The following is a 17,803-nucleotide window of genomic DNA, read 5'->3' as shown; positions in this document are numbered from 1 at the left end:
GTCCAACATTTAAAATGTTTATAAATAGCTCAAAAAGTACTTAAGTATCATGTGACGAAGGTGCTGATACAAGCATTAGATAAAAATTTCAAATCTATATTTATTTTCGAATTACAACTAAAAAAAGAAAATAAGGATTTTAGTGTCTACCAGTGTAGAATGCTTAAACATTTCGATTTGGTACTCTGGATCTATAGGTGCGTCGAACAAACTGGATCAAATTATAGAAAATATCACCTCAAAGTGTATGATTTACACAGTCGTAAAGTTCCAGTTTAATGGGAATGAGTGATGGTGGACAAAACACATATCATTGTTAAACTAAAACTGCATTCATCAATCACAATTTAAAAAAGTATTTAAATACAAATACATAAATAATTTACAAGGCTGCAGATAATTAATATTAGTGAGAACTCGCATTTTGGAATTTATTTAATATTTTTAGACGATTTTTACGTCGGAAACTGGTCCATCACCGACGTTACAGTTAGTCACCATCTGACCATCATGCAAGACAATCTTCATTAACACACCTCGCGGCTTTCTTTTGACGCGATGAAAGTTTCGTATAACCATGTACCTATTAATGAACTGAGGAACTCGAAATGGCCTCGCGCGCGTGTATTATTATATTATTCACGGTCAGCTACATATCAATTACAAGAGATGGAGAGAGAAAGAGAGACATACAAAAAATAAATATTCAGTGGGTTTATGGGATTAATGCTGTTATGGAATTTTTCACAGAGTGTAAGTGGGAAAGTAAGTTCCGGGTGCTAACGCTGCAGAACGTTGGCGAGAGAAGAAGACATCCGTCGAGATAGCTCGGTGAACCAGCAGTGAGTTCCAGGACGCCGCTGAACCGACAATCTGAGGCTAGCGCGCGCCAAGTGCAGTTGTAGTATTCGTGTACCTTAAGTATTATTATACGATCGTCGATCAATAGATCACCACCGCTGTCGGTTATAAATTACAGAACACTACAGTTACTACTGATGGTGTTATTAATTTTGTTTTTTACTTAAATATTTTGACCGTTGGAATCGTTCGTTTAAACGGGTTATATATTTTTTTTTTTTTCATAAAATTACGATTTATCGTGGATTAGATCAAACGACAACATGATGGCTAAACGGATTGTACAAACAGTAAGAAATTTGATAAGCAATACACATTAATACATAAACAAGGAACCATGCAAGGATATAAATCACACTTGATATTAAAATTATAAAATAACATAGGTTTTAACTAACATAAATACACTTGAGTGTTTACATAAAAAATCTATTTAAGAAATAGTTTGTAGATAATACTAATCTACACACTAAGCGGTATTTAGAAATTCGTGATTATCAATAAAGATTAAAGCTATAGCAATAATAAAAAAAATAATATTGAAATAGAAAAATACAATACACGTCTTGTATTTAAAGTATCACTCGCTACAGACCCACAACAATAGATACCTATGTACAGATTAAAATTATAACTAAAAGATAACGATTATATATAGACTTTTCTTTATTTAAATTCAAATAATTAGTAATCTCTAGTGAAATAAATTCGAATATAATTTATTTGTAATATTGCAGTAAAAAAAAAAAGTTAAATCACTTAATACTTTTTGAAAATATTAAAATATTCGAAAAGTATACTTTTAGGAAATTATCTTATTTCAAAATTTCAAATAATTGTAATCTTAACATTTAGTATTTTCCTTATTTTTCACCATTCCTAAAGAAGAAAATTTCGGAAAATATATTACTTTTTTATTACAATCCACGGGTATTATCACTTTTGAAAAAATCCCCTTAAATATCATTAGTGTTATTGAATTAACATGAACTGAAAACTAACGCATGATAAAAACTTAGCTAACTATATTCATCATATTTGATATTAAATAGTTAATACTTTTTAAAATGCGTTTTAACAATTTAAATAAAAGATGTGAAAATGTGGAGTAGCTATAAAATCATATGTTAAATCGATCTTTGATATTTTATCATGAATTAGAAGTTTAACCATTTAAATTAAATTATTAACAACTTAATACAAGTTAATGTAGTTACCCCCTTGTATATGTCTAAATTATATTGAACTCTAACAAATCTATCAGCTTTAGGTATGTATATTTATAGTAAACTATTACTATTAGTGTTTGTAAATTTTATGAAATTTAAAATTGTGAAACATTTTATATTTACGTATAAAAGTCATAATTTACATTCACAATTTTATAATATTAGGAAAAATAATCATTAAATACTCATTAGATTGGTTTTATTTGGTCAGGTTATTGAAAATGATCAACATCAATATTTGCATTACAAAAAATTTCAATATTTCACATTTTTGTGAAATATTTCATACTTCAAACACTATAATTACTATGCTCAATAATTTCAAAATGTTTGTATGTTTATAGTTTAAATTGTACATAATTTGCCATCATACTTGAATAATAATAATAAATAAAATGGATAATAAGACAACGTTTTGAGTAAAAAAGATATAATTAACCGTTGGTTAATATTATTGTATGAACCATAAATAAAAAAAAATTAAAGAAATATTATATAGAATGTTTGTGAACCCATTCACGCCCACTGATATTAATAAAGAATATGTATTTATTAAATATTTCAAAAACTATTATAAAAATATCGATTATCAAAACTTAAGCCTATAGCACAATTTAGAAGGAGACTAGCTGAAAGCTAGATCCTCAAATACAAGACACCCTATTCCACTTTCAGTCAATAACATATTTTGTTTAATCCCTCTAATTGTACTAGTAATTAAAATGACCACGTCATATTCAAAATAAGATTAAAAGCACTTAAAAAATGCTACAAAATATTACAATTTGCTTTTTTCTTTGAAATACCTAATTAAAAAATTTGGAATAAAACAAAAAATATTAGTTAAATTATATTTAGTTAAATTATACATCTTCATATAATATTCATGTTGTTCATTCGAAAGCGTTGAAATAACCACAATAGCATGTTTTACACAAAAATTATCTATAATTTATAAACTGTTTTTCTTAATTTAATTCTTAATCTTTAATTTTGTGTACCTACTTACATTTAATATTAATTGCGCTAACTAAATACCTCATGTTTAATCATAAATCTTTTTCATAGATTATTCAATGCATAATTCATTGTTTTTTGAAAACCTTTTGCAATGCGACCATTTGATTAAGTCTGTTAATAGTATTAATACAATAACGTAATTAATATAAATATTGTTAAAAGAACAATGATCCAATATAATAAATTAGAACATTTTAGGATGCATACTTTAGGCATTCATTTTATATTTAATTATAAATTGATTTAATTGTATTTCATAAATTAATTAAACATGCTATATACAATAGACAGTTATTTTATCATACAAATTATATTATTTTTCTTCAATAAACAATATTTATGCACAAACTATTTTTTACAATGATTTATAGCTAAAACTGAAATAATTAATAAGACACATAAGAAGCAACTCGTAAAAATAGAAATTAGTTTTAAAAAACCCATATAAATAAAAGCACATAAATCATACGAAGGTAAGACATTCATTTTCACTTTTCTTAGATGACAAAAGAAAAGACCCCTCCCATTCCTAATTTAACGTATGAATTTAAAATCTTATATACTTTCACGGTTTTCCGCGAAGATTTCATAAGTGATGATTTGTTAATACATTAATAATATTAAAAGCAAGAGATTTTAAAAGCATTTAATAATTTATTATAGTGAAATACTAACTAATTATTATTATTTCGTGAGATCTTTAAAATATTTTCTTTTTCTGAAACCCATATAATATGTTCATGTATACCTACTATACAATAATATGATAGGTACACATCTAATAGAATCTATATTAATATGAGCATTTGAGAAAATTTATTTTAAAAAATAGTACCTGCAGTGACGAAAATACTCACTGCGTATTGTTTTAATTTTTAAATTTGTAGGTGATAATTGATTAATTAAAAATTAAAATTTTATATATTGAGACTCGACGTGGTGCGGTGGCAGCAATCAATTACGCAACGTGATGGAGAGTTCACACCACCCACTACCACTAGTTACCGGATGGGTGACCACACGGGTTCTTAGCGACAAAAACATTGTTATACATATGCATGTTGACAACCTATACCGTACTAACAGTACTAACCTCTACCGTACCCTGCAATAGATAATGGCCATAGCTGCCGGGCTTAACACCAATTAAAAAAAAAAAAAACCTAAATGAAATGTTAAATAATCCATTCATTATCAATTACTTTAAAGTATACTTGCTGGAATATAAATGATCAGAAATAAAATTGTTTTTTAATCACTGTTCATTAATTGATAATAGATCCGTGATATGATAAGTGGTTTCTATAAATTAATTAATGCTATAATATTATTTCTACTGAAACTTATCAAATATAATACATAAATTATTTTAGATATCTATAAACAAAGATTAATATATAACAATAACAGTGTATTGTGTATAAAGTAAATGGTGTAGATCCCTATTAAATTAGTAAAAGGGGTATTACGTATGGGCTTCTTCCTCTATGCGTTACTTATGTTATTTTTATCTTATTGTAAATATTAAATTTTCTTATTGTAGTAATTGTATACAAATTGCAAATTATTTTACAAAACAAAAATCGAGTATAAAGTAATTTTTATATTATAGACGTACAAACTAACAGGTAGCACACTACAGTATTACTTAAATTCATCATAATCAACAACTGCAACAACACCTATAGAACTTATAGAACAACTTTTGAGGTAAAATTATAATATTATATATATATTTAATTTTATTTGATTAAAGGTGCAACAATAATCATTGGCTCTTATAAAATTATATAATATGTACTATGAGGTACTCATATATGAGCCAGTACTCACCAACCCCCTAGGATGTTTTATTTAAAATACTTTTAGTACCTATCTCAAAAATTATAACTCTTGTTGCTATAATTTTGTTAAGTATATTTTTTTTTTTTGCAATTACCATGAAAAAGCAAAAACAACCGGATTATTATTATATTTATACTTAAAAAGTATTAAAAATAAATGTGAATTATAATGTTAAGTATAATATTATAATTATGAATATATTCAAAAGTATTCAATTTTTTTAAATATGGTTCCTGCAAGGGTAGGAGAGTGGACATATATTTGTTGAGTAATCTGTACTTATTATAATTAACAATTAGGTATGACAGATTTATCCAAAAATTTGGAAAAAAAAAGTTAAGAAAGTATACAAAAAGTGCAAAATCCATATCGAAAGCTAATGTTGGAAAATACTACAAGCATTTTAAATTATTAATAAATCATTTCATACCAAACGGCTCTCTAGAGTCTAGATCATATAGTTAACACAATAAATATAAAATATATGATATAATATACACAGATATATACATTTTTATGATAACGTTTTTCAAATATGAAGTAAGAATGAAAATGCACCTATACACTATATACCTTATCATTAATCAATTAAAAAAAGCCATATAAATATTCCGAATCGATCTGTTTACATAAAAAAAGTATTTTAATGTGTATGTATTGTAGCTTATAATCTGAATTGAATTTATTTGATCCAATTTATTTTCGTACAGTGGAAAATATAACAAATGCGACATTTTTAGTACTTTTTCGTTTTTTTCTTTTTTTTTATAAATAATAAGATTAAAACTACTTATTAGTAAAATTTTTATTATTATAATCACGAAGTATATTTCATTTTAAACATAATATGTAATAAAGTTTAAGTTTTAACATAGGTATTGAGATTTACGAATTAAAAATGTTGTGAAAACCTCATATTTAAATTGCATACTAACCTATTATATACTTAACTTAAACAATTGTATTTTTTAATATATTTCCTATTTTTAACTAATAATAATATATAGGTATAAAGACCTTAACTGGTAATTATATTGCTCCAATGTAGGTAGTTTACTATCTACAATTTCATGATATTTTAAACAGTATAAGGACTTGGAAGTTATCAAATAATATAGGTAGATGCGAAAATATAATGTAGTAGATGTGGTAGACAATCTTAAAAAAACCGGATAAAATATTCATAACGTAATTAGTACGTCATACAATGATTTAAATCACATGTTATACTTATTATATTTTAACTTTCTTATATACACTACCAACACGATCAGTGATTACTGTATTAAAAAATTATAACTCCGAAATGTTTTATTCAGCTGAGTATAATAGAATAGGTAGTCGTCCATCAACGCTATTTTAATACTGTTCTATAAAAATGAATAACAATGATTTCCAGTGAAAGTGTAATTCTATTTTTCACATATGTCAATTAATATCGTTTGTATAGTAGTTGAAATGTAATTTATTTGTCTTTTCAAAGATGACCCATCTTACTTAACTCGGTGCACGTATTGAAATTTAAAATAGTATAGGTAGTCTTTATTAGGTATAATAAAGCGAAAACAATAGTATCAACAAGTTAAATAAACATAATTATAAATGGTCAATTAGATGATAGTCAGAAGGACTCTACTATAATTTAAATAAAATAAATCGTTCAACCGTTTCATTTTACTAACGCAGTTTTAAGTCTGTTTTACAATGGACTTATAAATTATAATAATATATTATGTATCATAAAATCGTGAAAACTAATCAATTTAATATCGAATCACTGGTCTGTATATTGGTTCCAAGAAGCTTAATAACTAGGTAATATAGGTAATATAGTATCGGTTTGAAACATACAATTATTTTGTGCTATACATATATATATATATTAGTTAAGAAGATATGACACTAAAAATTAGAATAAATAAATAAACTAAATAGTTAATATTTTACACAACAATACCGATTCTCTGGACATTTTTTTCTTTTAATTACATGACACAATTTTAATAGCTTATAAATTTGAAATTATTTAAATTCGATCTCATCAATGGGGTTACTATTCTTAACGGCATTCGAAAGAAAAAACAAGGGGCCATAAACATAGGTCAAGAATTGGTGCCAGTAGATGAAGGTCAATACATTAACTAGAACCAGTGGTCAGAAATGTTGTCTTAAACATCCGGTATATCTACCTATATATTTGTATGTTGTAATATTCATAACGATGCCCCGATCTCATTATTCTACTTTCATATGGACACGAAGATAACAAATTATAATATATTTTAATATATATTATAAAGATATAAATGTATTATTTCAATTACAATGGGTTTCCGTTTTACGTGTAATCATCATTCATCACTATATGAAATAACGTTTCGATCGAACCGTCCGTTTTTATTTGAATCTCTGAAAGATTTTCACTGTACACAGAACGAACCCGAAACGAAATCATAACATCTCTCAATGTACAAATATGATCTCGAGGCAGAGTACCTATATACATTATTTAAAATTTTAAAGTCACATACTCAATTAAACTGTATATTACACACAACGCACGATGTCGATTAAGAAAAAAAAATATATCTGAATATTTGATGCCCTACGGGAATTTAAAAGAGAGATATTATGTAAGTTCCAACAATACACTATAGTAGTATAGAATAAATTAGAATGAAAAAATACAATATCTCATACACACTATAAATTATACAATATATAAATTTAATTTATCTGTCTTCTAAAAAAAGTAACTCTTGGTACCTACTTAATATTTATACAATTTGCAGACTCAAATAATTAAACGGCTGACTCATGTTAAATTACAATACTGAATGGGTAGTGGGTACCTATATGAGCTTCATTATAATATAAGTATAGGGCCTATACGTAACTTTAGGGAAATTTTCAATCCCTGGTATAGACGATCTTTGCTGGGTCCATAGGTAAAAATTTTTTTTTGAAATATCAACAGAAATCAACATATTGTTTATTTATTTATCTTGAATATATCATATACCTATTATATACGCTAAATCAAAAGCTATTACTCTCAATAAACACAAATAACAGGAAATAGATACCAGGTGTTAAAGATTAATTTTGTTTTAATACAGTATTGTGGAATATCATTATTATTATATATATACCTATATTAGATTATTCGAAAGCAACGATAACCCGTCGCATTAAAAAAAATATACATATATTGTAAACGGAACTGTGTACTTCTAATTATGTTAATAATAATCATATCTATGTAATTTTATTTTATTTTAATACATTGAGGATTAAAAATAATGAAAAAGGTACAATTGACTTTATTTTAAATAAAATAAATAATTATAAAATACTTAATAGATAAATAATTTATGAATAATTAAACGAGGGGGATTCATTAAAAAAAAATCCAAGAAACAATAAAGAGTGGAGTTTAGTACATAGACTGCACATAGTACGCTCAGGAAAAGAGGTTAATGTTTCGGTATGACTATAGGTGGTCGTGTTATATTAAGATGCTCATAAGAATGAAATAATATTTTGAACTACGTATAAATACATTAATGGTTATAGATGTGAGTCGCCGAATCAAAAACTCTACATTTAAGAACTAGGAATACATCCAAGTAAAAACAAAACTTAAAATAACAAATATATCAAATCTGAAATCAATATAATTCACCATTAATAATTATTAATTGTAGGTGAAAAAAAATCATTGGAAAAGATTTTCGAGTAGATTATGTATAAACTATAATCCACTGGTTCAGATTTCTAAACGATAATCGCAGTTTTCGGATTATGGCATCGTTATTATTAACGTTAAAAGTAACTATATTAAGAAAATATAAAACTTATTTTTCAAATAACCAACAGTATACAATTTAAGATCTACACAAATATTCTATGAAATTATAGAGACTTTTTACTGCTAGAAATAAGTAATAGTTTAGCTAAGAAATCTTGCAAAACAATGTACTCTTTACTAGAATCATATCAATTGTCAAACAACAACCTAAAGTTTCGTATTTGGCATACATAGCCCTTTTATTTTTATTTTGTTCGCATAAACTTATTGTACTTATATCTTGTTTTTTAGTATTATACTTTTGTCTATCTATATAATATATAAACGAAAGTGTCAAGAGTCGAACCTATTAGAGTCATTGACTTGGAATATTGAGGATAGATTAATATTATTTCACCATGCATTAAAAAATGATTTTTAAAAATTTTGATTTTAAGGGGTTGAAATCGGCAAAAATAAATTTTTACGTATAAATTGTACAAAAGAACCTCGATTATCCAAGCCTCCGTTATTCGAATCCTCTATATACTTATATAAATATTAAAGTGTGTTTATCAGGGTGTCCCGTGAGGATTTCCCCATTGCGATATCTCCCGAAATAATGGTGATATCGAAATCTCTGATATTGTAATAAGACTCAAATAAAAATTGTGAATTATTTAACACCGTAATGCTAACAAACATGTGACCCACCGCGCCGCGCGCATACCCACCCATCCGGCCGAATACTTTCCGTGTTCCTTATAGTTATAAGTTTATAAAATTATAACTTATAAACATATTTTATTTTTTCAAAACTAGAAAAAATATTAAAAATTTGTAAATTAATGAAAATAAAATATTGAAACGTCAATGTTTTCAGAAAAATAAACTCTACAAAATGGCTATCTTTTATTTTTTTGTAAATAATTAAATAAAAAATGAAATAATTGTAGTTCTTATACCTGTAAATCTTGTTATAAAACCAGAATTTTGATATCTCCATTATTTCGTGAGATATCACAATGTGTAAATCCTCGTGGGCCGGGCATGCTGTATAATAAACTATTAAATAATAATAAAAGTCAACTGAAAACTTTGGTGCACGTGTTGGAGGTAAATGTCAATTATTATTTATACATTTCATAATGTTATCTTATCCGTAAATTATTTTACACATTTTTATATTATTATCGAAGGTTAAAGTTTATTTTTTCCTAAATTCATCATATAAAAGGGATAAAAGGTAATAAAAGTTAAAAATAAAACATTAATTTTTGGTCGGATTTTTATAAAACTTAAAACGACACAAACACTCAAACAGATGATAGATGTACAAGCGAAGTTACTGCCAAAAGCTATGATAAATAAAATGAATAATGATGATAAAATTATCAGCTTAATAACTAATTAATATAATATACACTCAATGTCCCAAGAGACTTTATAATTATTGTGATATCTCACGAAATGATGGAGATATCAAAATTCTGGTTTTGTAATAAGAACTACAATTATTTCATTTTTTAATTTATTTTAATGTTTTGGTAAAAAAGTTAAAAAATATATTTTTTCATTTAATAATTCCAAAAAATTAAATATAGGTAGCCATTTTGTAGAGTTTATTTTTCTGAAAACATTGACACTTCAACATTTTATTTTTATTAATTTCCCGTTTTTTAATATGTTTTCTAGTTTTGAAAAAAGAAGATATAATTATAACTAGGCACACTGAAGTGTTCGGTCGGCCGTATGAGAATGAATACGAGCGGCACGGCATGTCATTAGATTGATAACACAACGGTATTAATAATTCGTAATTTTTCTCGAAACTAAAAATAAATAAAAATCAGGAAATTAACTAAAATAAAATTTCGAGACGTCAATATTTTCAGAAAAAAAACTACAAATTGGCAAATTGGCTATCTTTAATTAAATAAAAAAATATTTTTTTAACTTTTTTAATAAAGCATTAAAATATGAAATAATTGTATTTCTTATCCCTGTGAGTCTTATTACAAAACCAGAATTTTGATATCTCCATTATTTCGGGAGATATTGCAATGTTATATCCTGTATATGAAATATTTTTTAAACAATATTTAATCCTCCCAAATAACAAAAGTACATACATTTTTTATACTTAAACCCGGCAGCGACGTGTAATTCAGATAGTAGCTACTATAATAAAAACCGACTGAAAATAATTATAAAAGATTAAAATAAATAATCTATCTTATGTCAGAGCTATTTATAATTAATTTTCCAAATTTTTCTTATATGGACCACCTATACATCCTGTACTGTCCAACAACCCACATAATATACACTATAATAATTAAAAATAATTACGTCAACAAATAAAACATCTTTATTATGCACGCACGTATCATAAGTATGTAGACAATGAACTAATAACTAATGGTGTATGGAATTATGTATTTTTGAAAAATCAGAATATTAGAATCATATTAACTTTCGTAATTTATTGAATATTCTACAATCAGTTCCTATAGCTAATATACTAGTTAATTAGTTTAGCAGAGGGTCATATTATTATGTTGTATTTTATAATAAGCATATTTTTAATTTTATTCCGTTGAGTATCATAAAATAAATACTTTCCAAAAAAAAAAATAACAATAATAACAGCAATATTTCTATACATTGAAGTTAAAAAGAGGGCTTCGTTGTGATGTAGGTAGTCCTAAAAAAATGTATGAGTACACCTAAATCATTGATGGAAAATGACATAAGGGCTCCATCCCCACGGCCCACATCCTTAATACTTCGTCAATTGTTTTACAAATACAATATTAACTAATGATAAATACTGATTATTAGTATAGTCTAATAGCCTTATTAGGCCCGGATTTTTATAAAAATGCGAATAATTTTGATTAAAGATTTCAACATTTCGTGCTCTGTAGAGTCTATAGCAATTTTTTTTTCGCATATTTTTGCATATTTGAATGAAAATAGGTACATATTAATTACATAATTCTATATAGTTACATAAAAGTCGCATTTTTTTATATTTGCTAGGGAAAGCGAGTTTGATTCCGAAATAAAAATTACGACAATCTTAAAAATTTCGAATTTTAAATCGCATTTCGTAACTTCATGTTGGTACTCGTTTCAAAATTAAAATTAATTTATTTTTATTTTTATTAATTTTATATTTAATTAATTTAGCTATAGGTTTAATAGTTTGTATATATTTTTTAAGCATAGGTACGTATACTATTTTTTAAATTGTATTTTTTTCACATAATATATTTTTAAATTATTTTAAGAAATTCAGTTTTTTTTAGCACACAAAATAGATTTTTTTGCATATTTTTGAATTTTAGAATGCATAAATAAAGGCAACCACAAAAAAAGATTAAAACAGCGGTGGTTTCGGGACCTGCTAATCTAGCAAATATAAATCTAATATAACTGTAATATAATGTCATAGTAAATGCATATATTATAATATGTACAGTACTCGTATATAATGAGTAGATAACCGATAAAGTGGATTTAATGGAAGGCTTCTTTAATCCGTTTTTATTCAAGCCATAAACTCTTCTATCTATTTTACTTATTGTACTAATTAGTAACATACCTATTGTAAAGTATATAGTAAAAATAAAAAATAAATAAAAAGTATTATAATAAATAAACTGAAAAAGTGTAAAATTTAACACAACATATAACTGAACGAGTAAAACTTTAAAAAATATATATAAAATAAAATAATATTTTACATAATTTTTCCAAAAATGGTGAAAATAAATTATGTATGATTTAAATAATTTATTATCATTTGTAATTACTAATTCGATAATTTGGACATAATCAGGTTATGAACACTATGTGGTCAAACATTTTTTCTTTAAAAAAAGGATTATATCGTTCGAAAATTTTTCGTAAATGAATTGTAGCCACCATATACATTATTCATTTCAGTTATTACGTCTTATTACCCAGTTTTTTGAAATATATATCTTTACATTGAAATTATATTATTAATTTATTATATAATATTTGTATGTATGGTTTACAGAATAACAAAACAAACCGTTCGACAATTATAGGTATAATAAAAAGTGTGATACAAAAGATACAGGCCATTGAGACTGATATGTTATTAAATTTGAAAGCAATGATAGATCATCAAATTTTAAAACTTGTTTGAGCACAAGAATTATAGTATTTTGAAATACTCAAACTAATACAAATAATGAATGATGAGTGATCATATAAAAATTTATTGAATACATATACACAATACACTCTAGAGATGAATATTGTGAATTGTATATAAATATTTACTTAATATTTGTGCAATAATTAAGGTAACAATACCTACTTAAATAAAGAATATATTATAAAAGTTTAAAATTAAAATTACTTATAGAATATTGAAAATTGTAAATACATTGTAAATACATTTTAAAATATAATGTGTAAATATTAAACGTTACTGATAATAATAGGTAGGTTATTTTTTTTATGAAATATATTATCAACTTATAATTGAATATTTTATTCTTGTTTTTTGTAAGTATCACAAATGAGCATAAATCATTATTATTTGGACTTTTAAATTAGAAATCCTACTTGTAACAAACAACACCTTACTTCTTTGACATTTTAAATAATATTTTAATCACAGACTGTACCTGCATCAGTTTTTAATGAATGAAGTACTTTTTTGTTACAGATATTAATACTGACAACTTTAGTAAGTTTCTATAACATAGTAGAAGCTGAAGATAAGACACTAGTTAGAATACGAAGAGAACCACCTTCAAAGTATGGACCACCAAAACCATCAAGACCCAGACCAATTTATGGACCACCAAAATCTAGTGGTCGACCTAAACCAGTATATGGCCCACCACCAAAACCTAAATATGGACCTCCACCAAAGCCGAAATACGGTCCACCCAAACCAAATTATGGACCACCAAAGCCAAATTATGGACCTCCAAAACCTGTATACGGACCACCACCAAAGACAAAATATGGACCCCCTAAACCAGTATATGGCCCTCCATCAAAACCAACGCAATCTTACGGACCACCAAAACCAGTTTATGGACCACCATCATCTGGAGCAGGATTTAAACCATCCACTTCATATGGAGTACCTCCATCATCGTCATATGGAGCACCTCCGTCATCGTCATATGGAGCACCTCCGTCATCGTCATATGGAGCACCACCATCGTCTTCATATGGAACTCCACTAACCTCTTCATATGGAGCACCTCCATCATCGTCATATGGAGCTCCGCCGTCGTCTTCATATGGAGCTCCACCGTCGTCTTCATATGGAGCTCCACCATCATCTTCTTATGGAGCACCTTCACAAAGTCAATCATCTTATTTGAAATCTTTTCCTTCCTTAACATATGATGCTCCATTGCTACCTTCTTCTTATGGCGTATCATCTCCTCCCTCATCATCTTATGGTGCACCAATACGACCATCGTCATCATACGGCGCACCTTCACAACCATCATCATCGTATGGTGCACCTTCACAACCATCATCATCATATGGTGCACCTTCACAACCATCATCATCATACGGCGCACCATCACAACCATCGTCATCATATGGTGCTCCATCGCAACCGTCGTCATCCTATGGTGCACCATTACAACCATCGTCATCATACGGAGCACCATCACAACCATCATCATCATACGGTGCACCATCACAACCGTCGTCATCATACGGTGCCCCATCGCAACCGTCGTCATCATACGGTGCCCCATCACAACCGTCGTCATCTTATGGAGCACCATCACAACCATCATCATCATACGGTGCACCATCAAAACCTTCATCATCATACGGTGCACCATCGCAACCATCGTCATCATATGGTGCACCATCACAACCGTCGTCATCATACGGTACCCCATCGCAACCGTCGTCATCATACGGCGCCCCATTGCAACCGTCGTCATCATACGGAGCACCATCACAACCATCATCATCATACGGTGCACCAACACAACCTTCATCAGCATACGGTGCACCCTCACAACCTTCATCATCATACGGTGCACCATCACAACCATCGTCATCATACGGTGCACCATCACAACCATCATCATCATACGGTGCCCCATCGCAGCCATCGTCATCATACGGTGCTCCATCACAATCGTCATCATACGGTGCCCCATCGCAGCCATCGTCATCATATGGAGTACCATCATCACCATCTTCTTCTTATGGAGCACCATCACCACCAGCAACATCTTATGGGATACCGACAAATAGCTATAACGCACAATTTTCTAGTAATTCGATTTCAATAACTCCTTCCGTTTCACTTCCTGTCCCATCAAGTTCATATGGAGCACCTTCCAATGGACCCTCGTCTTCGTATGATGCGCCATCAAATATACCATCATCTTCATATGGCACTCCTTCTAAAGTGCCATCATCATCCTATGGCACCCCAACTTCTGGATCATTTAGTTCATTTGGTTCTTCTTCTCATAGTAACAACTTAGATTCATTTAATATAGGAAGTTTATTTAATTCCCGGACTCAATTTAGTGCACCAATACCTTCAATTACCTATGGTTTACCTAAAGGAAATGGAGATGTTCAAGGATCTTACAGCAGCATATCAAACTCTGTTTCATATCCAGAACCCAGTTCTCAATCAACAATGGTTAACTCATATGGAGAACCAACTAATAACAGAGATTTAAGCCAATCATCAGAAGACTCATTTCACGTAGTCAACTCACAATACAATACTCAGAGTCCAGATACACACACAACACCATCAAATATATTACAAAGACGCCACAAAGAATCTTTAGAAAGTACTGATAGCGTGTCATCTTCAAATTTAGATGAAAAACTGAAGGGTAAAAAAGTAGTTGTAAATGATAAGCTAAATGCGTACCTAAAATACATAGCTAAGAGTACACAAAAGCCAGATATAGGTTTTCAGGCACCTAAAAAGACTATTAGTTTTAACTACGAAGAATCACCATCTCAAGTAAACGATAGTCTTGCTTCACTAAATGATAATTCTCCAATAAATCATAGAAGTAATGAATACAATTCTGAACAAAATTCAAGTATTCATACTTATTCTGACAATCAATGGAAAATCACTGAAAGTCTATGATGATAAAATTACAAAATTCTGTACTTAATACTGTTATTTTAACGTGTTTAACTATTACAAAATATAAATATGCAATATTATTTTGCCTATTCTCAAATTTAGCTACATGAAAAATTATTGTAGATACAAATATAATCAAGCAACCTATTTTTTGCCAATATTTAATGGTGAGTCATTTAAATTATATAGTAATAAATTAAATAATAAGATTTAGACGTATAAATATTAAATATATACCAAATTTAAATATTATATATATTTTACCTATGTACTTTTTTTTTTTTACGTTAAACCAAAGGTAAAATAAATTTACAAATTTATGTAATTTACTTGTAATAACCTTAATTATTAAATATAACCAGTGTAATATAAAGGATATATAGTGATAAAAACACACTTTTTATATTCAAATCTAAAAATGTGTGGTTTTTTTACTTTGTACTTAATATATAAATGTATGATTTAATTTCAATAAATTTAAATAAATAAAATATGAGAAACAATATCTATTATTTTGATATTACCAAATATTAAACATTTTAAAAACAAAATAAATCATACAAGTGTACTGTGTATGCAATATTGAATATAACAATGAAAATAAGTCCTTCATATAATATCATAATAAATAACTCAAATTACTAATTATATCATAAGCTGTGTTTCAACTAATGTTTTATGTAGCAAATTATTTCAAGAAAATTGAATTGTCACAACAAAATAAAATCTTACCTTAGTTTCAATAAAAACTGTCCATTCTTCTGTAGCACAGTATGGTAAGAATCTGTCATAAAAATTTCCACTATATAAGACTTCTGTTAAATTTGGGAGTTCAGAGTTAGAAATATTTAGTGGCTCAGATAATTTAGTAATCAGAGTTTTTACTAATGGTAAAATAAAAGAATAGCGTTCCATATTTTCATCTGAAACATATTTAATTATTTTTTTACTGTTCCAATTATTTTCTAATTGGAAGCTTTAAATTTGATTTACCTTTAAGTGCTTTTTGTAAAATACTATTTGCTGATCGCAATAAATAGCATTCAACTTCTATAACACTTTTATTACTTGTTTGTAATATAGTGTGCAATTTAACTGTTGCCATAGCACAAATTTCCATAATAGGACTTGATGAGCAGCTCAACAAAAGTCCTTAAAATAAAAAATAATAAAATTACAATTAAACATTTAAATGCAATATGTAAAAATATAAACGTAAGTATTATTCTATGTTTTTATTAATTAGGTCAAATTTATATAAAAAAATAATGTAAACACCTAGTTCCAATTCAAATTAATAAATAACTAATTACTTAGTATGATGTAGATTTATTACAATACAATTCTTACCATATGTCTTCATGGCGATATCTTTGTTGAACTGTTCTTGATTATCTCCAAATATAGCTAATTGTTCAATTAATTTTATACAACCATCAAGTAATTTTACTGAACACTTTTTTTCAAAATTTGGACTTGGATCCAATACAACTAAATCATATACCAAACCTATCAACTGACTAATGTTTTCCATCTTAGCATGATCACAGTCTACAGTAGTTCCAGAATCATGGAGGTCACTTAATACTGCTTCAACAGCTTTTTCTAAAATATGTAGCTTCAGTTCTAAATGTGAGCAATATAACATATTATTTAAACTTAGCATATTTATGCATGCCATAACTTGACCACGTTCCTAAAAAATTTAAAACCATTGCAATAGTATTTTCATATTATTCATACGTTCAAATTAGGTACCTTCCAACAATTTTTGCTATGAATATTGACTCCTCTCCACATGACAACAAAAAGAATATTTTCTACCAATGAGCATAAATCATTTTCTTTATTCTCTGTTTTACTACTAGTAAATTCTTGCCAGTGACTATCAAACATAAAATA

General features: G+C 27.5%; 2 protein-coding genes across 5 annotated transcripts in view; one reads left to right on the top strand and one right to left on the bottom strand.

The window, feature by feature from the left end:
• LOC107167827 (neurobeachin-like protein 1) overlaps window positions 1-17,803 on the bottom strand; it is a 121,219-nt gene that overhangs the window by 87,231 nt on the left and 16,185 nt on the right. For all 4 annotated transcript variants that reach the window (XM_089219216.1, XM_089219218.1, XM_089219219.1 and 1 more), the window contains 4 exons: window positions 17,660-17,786; window positions 17,252-17,597; window positions 16,895-17,053; window positions 16,634-16,824 (listed from right to left, as the gene is read on the bottom strand). In XM_089219216.1, the coding sequence (XP_089075342.1) occupies window positions 16,634-16,824; window positions 16,895-17,053; window positions 17,252-17,597; window positions 17,660-17,786 (823 nt within the window). The remainder of the gene's footprint in view (window positions 1-16,633; window positions 16,825-16,894; window positions 17,054-17,251; window positions 17,598-17,659; window positions 17,787-17,803) is intronic.
• LOC107167957 (uncharacterized) lies at window positions 829-16,296 on the top strand. Its single transcript, XM_015517193.2, has 2 exons — window positions 829-1,151; window positions 13,457-16,296. The coding sequence occupies exons 1-2, from the start codon at window positions 1,125-1,127 to the stop codon at window positions 15,899-15,901; spliced, it is 2,472 nt and encodes an 823-aa protein (XP_015372679.1). The 5' UTR covers window positions 829-1,124; the 3' UTR covers window positions 15,902-16,296.

Source organism: Diuraphis noxia, unplaced genomic scaffold (assembly GCF_037042655.1).
Source record: "Diuraphis noxia isolate RWA-SAM2 unplaced genomic scaffold, SU_Dnox_SAM2 contig0002, whole genome shotgun sequence".
NCBI classification, from domain to species: Eukaryota; Metazoa; Arthropoda; class Insecta; order Hemiptera; family Aphididae; genus Diuraphis; species Diuraphis noxia.
The sequence above is the reverse complement of the archived record's forward strand: the minus strand, read 5'-3'. Positions and strand labels throughout refer to the sequence as shown.